Consider the following 6,000-nt stretch of genomic DNA (forward strand, 5'->3'; position numbering starts at 1 on the left):
GCACCAACTGTGTGTGCTGGCGGGCTGCTGCTGTCCTTTTTTTTTTTTTTTTTTTTTTCAACAGTGCCCTCTCCTGCTCCCTTCTGTGCACACTTTCTGTGGCCTCGTCCCCTGTACCTTCCCCGTTTTGCACAGGTCCATCCTTTCTTCTCCATTGTTCTGCCTGCCATCAGCCCAGGCACTCAGGGTGTTTGGCAGAGGACATCCACATGCCCCTTCTGCCTTCTCCTGAATCACTGAGGCTTTGTGCTCAGAAATAGAAAAAGCCTTCATATCTGCCCGGGGCCGGAAGGGCGCTGGGAGCTCCTGCCTCCCTCGTGTTTCCTGCTCATCCCATCTCCACTCCCTCCCTGATTCCGGCATCTTTGCCTCTGACCACACAAGGTCTGGACAAGTCACCCTTCTGCCAGCATTCTCTCGGCTCTGTTTACCCAGATGCCTCCTGCCATAGTGGTTGGCGTGACCCCTCACTCTGGGCTTTACTGTCCTGGGGGATGCTGCTGGCCATGCATTCAGTCTGTTTCCTTATTTATCTGTCTGTCCACAGAGAACTGGCTCTGCCCATGGAGGCTGCTGCTTTGTGTGACATCTCCGCCCACTGCTGAGGTGCCAAAAGGCCACTGATATCCAGCATCTGCCACCCTAATGGCTAAGAGTTGGGCAACAGGACCCAGGCTTGGTGTCTGGCCTCTGCACACTGGCAACATTCTGACTGCAACCACCCAATTGTGGGGGACGAGGTTGCCCAGTGGAGTGTTCCCTGTGCTTCCCAGGCTCCTAGAGACACCATGGCTGTGTTGCAAGGTCTAGGCTCTGTCCGTCAAAAGTCTTACACCCCTCAATGCAGGCCATGGAGTGGGGACAGTGAAGGGAGCTGGAGTTTGTCGACCACCTCCTTCACGCTGGACACACGACATGCATCTACCCATTCTGGTTACGTCGCCTCGCTAGGCCTCTCTTTTTGTCTTCTCTCTCTCTGTCTTTTTTTTTTTTTTTTTTCTCCAAGACAGAGTCTCACTCTGCCACCCAGGCTGGAGTGCAATGATGTGATCTCGGCTCACTGCAATGTCCACCCCCCGGGTTCAAGCGATTCTCCTGCCTCAGCCTCCCAAGTAGCTGGGACTACAGGCACCTGCCACCAGGCTCAGCTAATTTTTGTATTTTTAGTAGAGACCAGGTTTCCACATGTTGGCCAGGCTGGTCTCAAACTCCTGACCTCAAGTGATCTATCCGCCTCGGCCTTCCAAAGGGCTGGGATTACAGCTGTGAGTCACCACGCCCGTTTTATCTTCTCCAAAGTGGGGATGACAGTGATGCCTGCCTCACTGGGGTTTGGGGAGAGCTCACTGAGACCAGCTGCTTTTGAGCAGGCATCGAGTATCAGCCCATGCTGTTAAGAATCCTTAGGACATCCCCAGAGGGTGGGAATTATCTTCAATTCCCAGGATCAAAGAGGAGAAACCCTGTCTCACAGTGAGATCCGGGTTTGCCCCACCATGGGTTTTCAGAACCCCCTTGGACATGGGTTGTTGGAGAAATGAATGCATTCAGAGTCCCTGCGGCTGCTGTCTGGGGCAGGGGCCCCGTTTGGCTTGGAACCACGGTTCGGAGTTAGTGAGGCAGCCAGTAAAGAAGGGCAGACAGACCACGTGGTAAAGAGACTCGATTTCTCCCTCTTGTCCTGAAGCTCCCCCTTCTCCTCCAAGGGGACAAGCTGGACGCGGACTACATTGAGAGGTGCCTGGGCCATCTCACGCCCATGCAGGCGAGCTGCCTGATCCAGCTTCGGCTCTGGTTACAGGAGACCCACAAAGGCAAGGTAGGTACAGGGGTGTCCCCTGGAGCAGTGGATGAACGGGCAGTGACTGGTACTCAGCCTCGGTACGTGGGAAGGAAAGGCAAGATGAGGTGTGATGAAAAGGTGAGATGATAATGCTGACACATTATCTCTTGCTTTGTTATTAATTAATTTATTATTTTTGTGTGAGACACAGTCTTACCCTGTCACCCAGGCTGGAGTGCAATGGTGTGATCCTCACTGCAATCTCTGCCTTCTGGGTTCAAGTGATTTTCCTGTCTCAGTCTCCTGAGCAGCTGGGATTACAGGCATGCACCACCGTGCCTGGCGAATTTTTGCATTTTTAGTAGAGAGAGGGTTTTACCATGTTGACCAGGCTGGTCTTGAACTCCTGACGTCAGGTGATCCCTCAGCCTTGGCCTCCCAAAGTGCTGGGATTACAGGCATGATTCACCACACCTGGCCCTTGCTTTATTTTTTTACATATGGTCTCACGTCTCCATAACGCATGCTGTGCCTATCACAGAGAACAGAGTAGCTCATCCTTGGCACTTGGACATTTGGAGCTGGATGGTCCCTGATGGTGGGGGCTGCCTTGTGCATGGTGGGATGTTTAATTTCATCCTTGGCCTCCACCCACGAGATGCCAGCAGCTCCCTGCCCCCATGTAAGATGAGCAAAAATGACTCCTGATATTGCAAAATGTCCCCTGGGGGGCAGAGCCACCCCTGTGGAGAACTGCTGTTCTGTAGTCCCATGTGCATGAAACCATGTACACTTTTCCCCTCCCAGAGACGTAATGCCTTTGTGTGGGCAAGTTTGGATGGCTCATGGGTTTTGCCTTTAGACTCCATCTCCCGTAACGTGTACATAGGCAGTGTACGTAGAGACCAAGCATGGACTTTATGTTCAGCTCTGTTGAATAAGAACTTCTTTTAGGCCGGGCATGGAGGCTCACGCCTGTAATCCCAGCACTTTGGGAGGCCAAGGCGGGCAGATTACCTGAGGTCAGGAGTTCGAGACCAGCCTGACCAATATGGTGAAACCCCACCTCTAAAAATTACAAAGATTAGCTGGGCATGGTGATGTGCACCTGTAATCCCAGCTACTCTGGAGGCTGAGGCAAGAAAATTGCTTGAACCTGGGAGGCGGAAGTTGCAGTGAGCTGAGATCACACCATTGCACACCAGCCTAGGCAACAGGAGTGAAACTCCATCTCAAATTAAAAAAAAGACCTTTTTTTTTTGAGACAGAATCCCACTCTGTTGCCCAGGCTGGAGTGCAATGGTGCAATCATAATTTACTGTAGCCTCGACCTCCTGGGCTTAAGTGATCCTCCCACCTCAGCCTCCTGAGTAGCTGGGACTATAGGCATGCACCATCATGCCCAGCTAATTAATTTTTTTTTTTTTTTTTTTAGCAATGGGGTCTTACTATGTTGCCCAGGCTGGTTTTGAACTCCTAGGCTTGAGTGATACTTCTGCCTCAGCATCCCAAAGTGCTGGGATTACAGGGGTGAGAGACTGCACCCAGACAATAACTTTTTTTTTATTTTTAAGTTTTATTTTTTTGTATTTTAGTTTTTTTGAGATGGAGTTTTGCTCTTGTTGCCCAGGCTAGACTGCAATGGCACGATCTTGGCTCACTGCAAACTCTGCCTCCTGGGTTCAAGTGATTCTCCTGCCTCAGCCTCCTGAGTAGCTGGGATTACAGGTGTGTGCCATCACCCCCAGCTAATTTTGTATTTTTAGTAGAGATGAGGTTTCTCCATGTTGGTCAGGCTGGTTTCGAACTTCCAACCTCAGGTGATCCACCCGCCTCGACCTCCCAAAGTGTTGGGATTACAGGCGTAAGCCACTTAGCCCGGCCTCATTTTGTGCAATTTTTTGTATTTTGAGACAGTGTCTCACTCTGTCGCCCAGGCTGGAGTGAAGTGGTGTGATCTCGACTCACGGCATCCTCCAACTCCCAGTCTCAAGCGATCCTCCCACCTCAGCCTCCCAAGTAGCTAGGACTGCAGGCACGCACCGCCACACCGAGCTAATTTCTGTACTTTTTATAGAGATAGGGTCTCACCCTGTTTCTGATTCTGTAATTTTATCTGCCGGGTCAGGGAATACCATTCTGTGGGCTTTTTACTTCTTTGTCTCTCAGATTCCCAAAGACGAGCACATCCTTCGCTTCCTGCGGGCTCGTGACTTCCACCTGGACAAGGCCCGGGAAATGCTGTGCCAGTCCCTGAGCTGGCGGAAGCAGCACCAGGTGGATCTCCTCCTTCAGACCTGGCAACCCCCCGCCCTGCTGGAGGAGTTCTATGCTGGGGGCTGGCATTACCAGGACATCGGTGCGTGCCTCCACCCACATCATGTGTAGGGCACACTTTGGGCACTGCCAAATGCACTTTATTTATTATTTTGAGAGGAACTCCTACTCTGTTGCCCAGGCCAGAGGGCAGTGGTGCCATCTCAGCTCACTGTAATCTCCACTTCCCTGGTTCAAGCGATTCTCCTGCCTCAGCCTCCCCAGTAGCTAGGATTACAGGTACCCGCCACCACACCTGGCTAATATTTTTGTATTTTTAGTAGAGACAGGGTTTCATCATATTGACAAGGCTGGTTCCAGACTCCTGATCTCAAGTGACCTGCCTGCCTCAGCCTCCCAAAGTGCTGGGGTTGTAGGGGTGAGCCACCCGCCCAGCCCAAGTGCGCTGTAAACGGTAGGCTTCATGTTAACATCTTACTATTTTTCCTTTTGCCTTTTCCGAGCATCTAGAAATGCTCTGAAGTGACAGTCTAGCTAGGAAGAACCAGAGCTGGAAGGCTCTGGGGCTTGAGGAAGAGACATTTCTCCACTGGGTTAAGTGAGCCCACCATTACTTGTGATGGGATCATTGTGATTGTCTACGTAACAGGTGCATATATTTTATATGCATTTCCAGGGGCAGCCGTAGCAAATTACCACAAACTTGATGGCTTAAAACAGTTTAAATGTGTTTTCTCACAGTTCTCCAGGTCAGAAGTCTGGAGTCAAGGTGTCAGAAGGGCTTGCTCCCTCTCAAAGTTCTAGGGGAGTCGGGCCTGGCGGCTCACACCTATAATCCCAGCACTTTGGGAGTCCGAGGCAGGCAGATCACCTGAGGTGGGGTGTTCGAGACCAGTCTGACCAACATAGAGAAACCCCATGTCTACTAAAAATACAAAATTCGCCAGGCGTGGTGGCACATGCCTGTAATCCCAGCTTCTCGGGAGGCTGAGGCAGGAGAACTGCTTGAACCTGGGAGACAGAGGTTACGGTGTGCCTAGATCACTCCACTGCACTCCAGCCTGGGTGACAAAGCGAAACTCTGGCTCAAAAAAAAAAAAAATCCTTGCTTGCTATTTCCAGCTTCTGGTGGCCCCAGGTGTTTCTCGGCTGGTGGCAGCTTCACTCCAGTCTCTGCCTCTCTCTTCACATGGCCTTCCCCTCTGTGTCTGTGTGTCCTCGCCTCTTCAAATAAGGACCCCAGGTCACTGGCTTTAGGGCTCACCCCAAATTCAGTGTGATTTCATCTTGAGATCCCTAACTAATTACACCTGCACAGACTATTTCCAAGCAGAGTCACTTTTTTTTTTTTTTTTGAAGCGGAGTCTTGCTCTGTCACCCAGGCTGGAGTACATTGGTGTGATCTCAGCTCACTGCAACCTCCACCCTTCACATATTGAAACTCTGTCTCTACTAAAAATATAAAAATTTAGCGGAGCGTGGTGGCGCATGCCTGTAGTCCCAGCTACTGGGGAGGCTGAGGTGGGAGAATCGCTTGAACCTGGGAGGCGGAGGTTGCAGTGAGCTGAGATTGCTCCTCTGATATCCAGCCTGGGTGATACAGCGAGACTCTGTCTCAAAAACCAATCAACCAACAAACAAAAAACCCCACATAAAACAAGGCTATGCATTGATTGGTTGACAAAAAGTATTATGGGACTGGATACGGTAGTTCACGCCTTTAATCCTAGCACTTTGGGAGGCCGGGCAGCGGATCACCTGAGGTCAGGAGTTCGAGACCAGCCTGGTCAACATGGGGAAACCCCATCTTTACTAAAAAAAAAAAAAATACAAAAATTAAAAATTAGCCAGTATGCTGGTGCATACCTGTAATCCCAGCTACTCAGGAGGTTGAGGCAGGAGAATCGCTGGAACCGAGGAGGTGGAGGTTGCAGTGAGCC

The 6,000-nt window shown here is 51.0% G+C and overlaps 1 protein-coding gene across 2 annotated transcripts in view; it reads left to right on the forward strand.

The window, feature by feature from the left end:
* The window catches only part of SEC14L5 (SEC14 like lipid binding 5), a 55,936-nt gene that overhangs the window by 34,486 nt on the left and 15,450 nt on the right, over positions 1 to 6,000 (forward strand). For both annotated transcript variants that reach the window (XM_017506043.2, XM_017506042.2), the window contains 2 exons: positions 1,707 to 1,819; positions 3,953 to 4,142. In XM_017506043.2, the coding sequence (XP_017361532.1) occupies positions 1,707 to 1,819; positions 3,953 to 4,142 (303 nt within the window). The remainder of the gene's footprint in view (positions 1 to 1,706; positions 1,820 to 3,952; positions 4,143 to 6,000) is intronic.

The sequence above is a fragment of the Cebus imitator genome, unplaced genomic scaffold, assembly GCF_001604975.1.
Source record: "Cebus imitator isolate Cc_AM_T3 unplaced genomic scaffold, Cebus_imitator-1.0 Scaffold346, whole genome shotgun sequence".
Classification (NCBI taxonomy): domain Eukaryota; kingdom Metazoa; phylum Chordata; class Mammalia; order Primates; family Cebidae; genus Cebus; species Cebus imitator.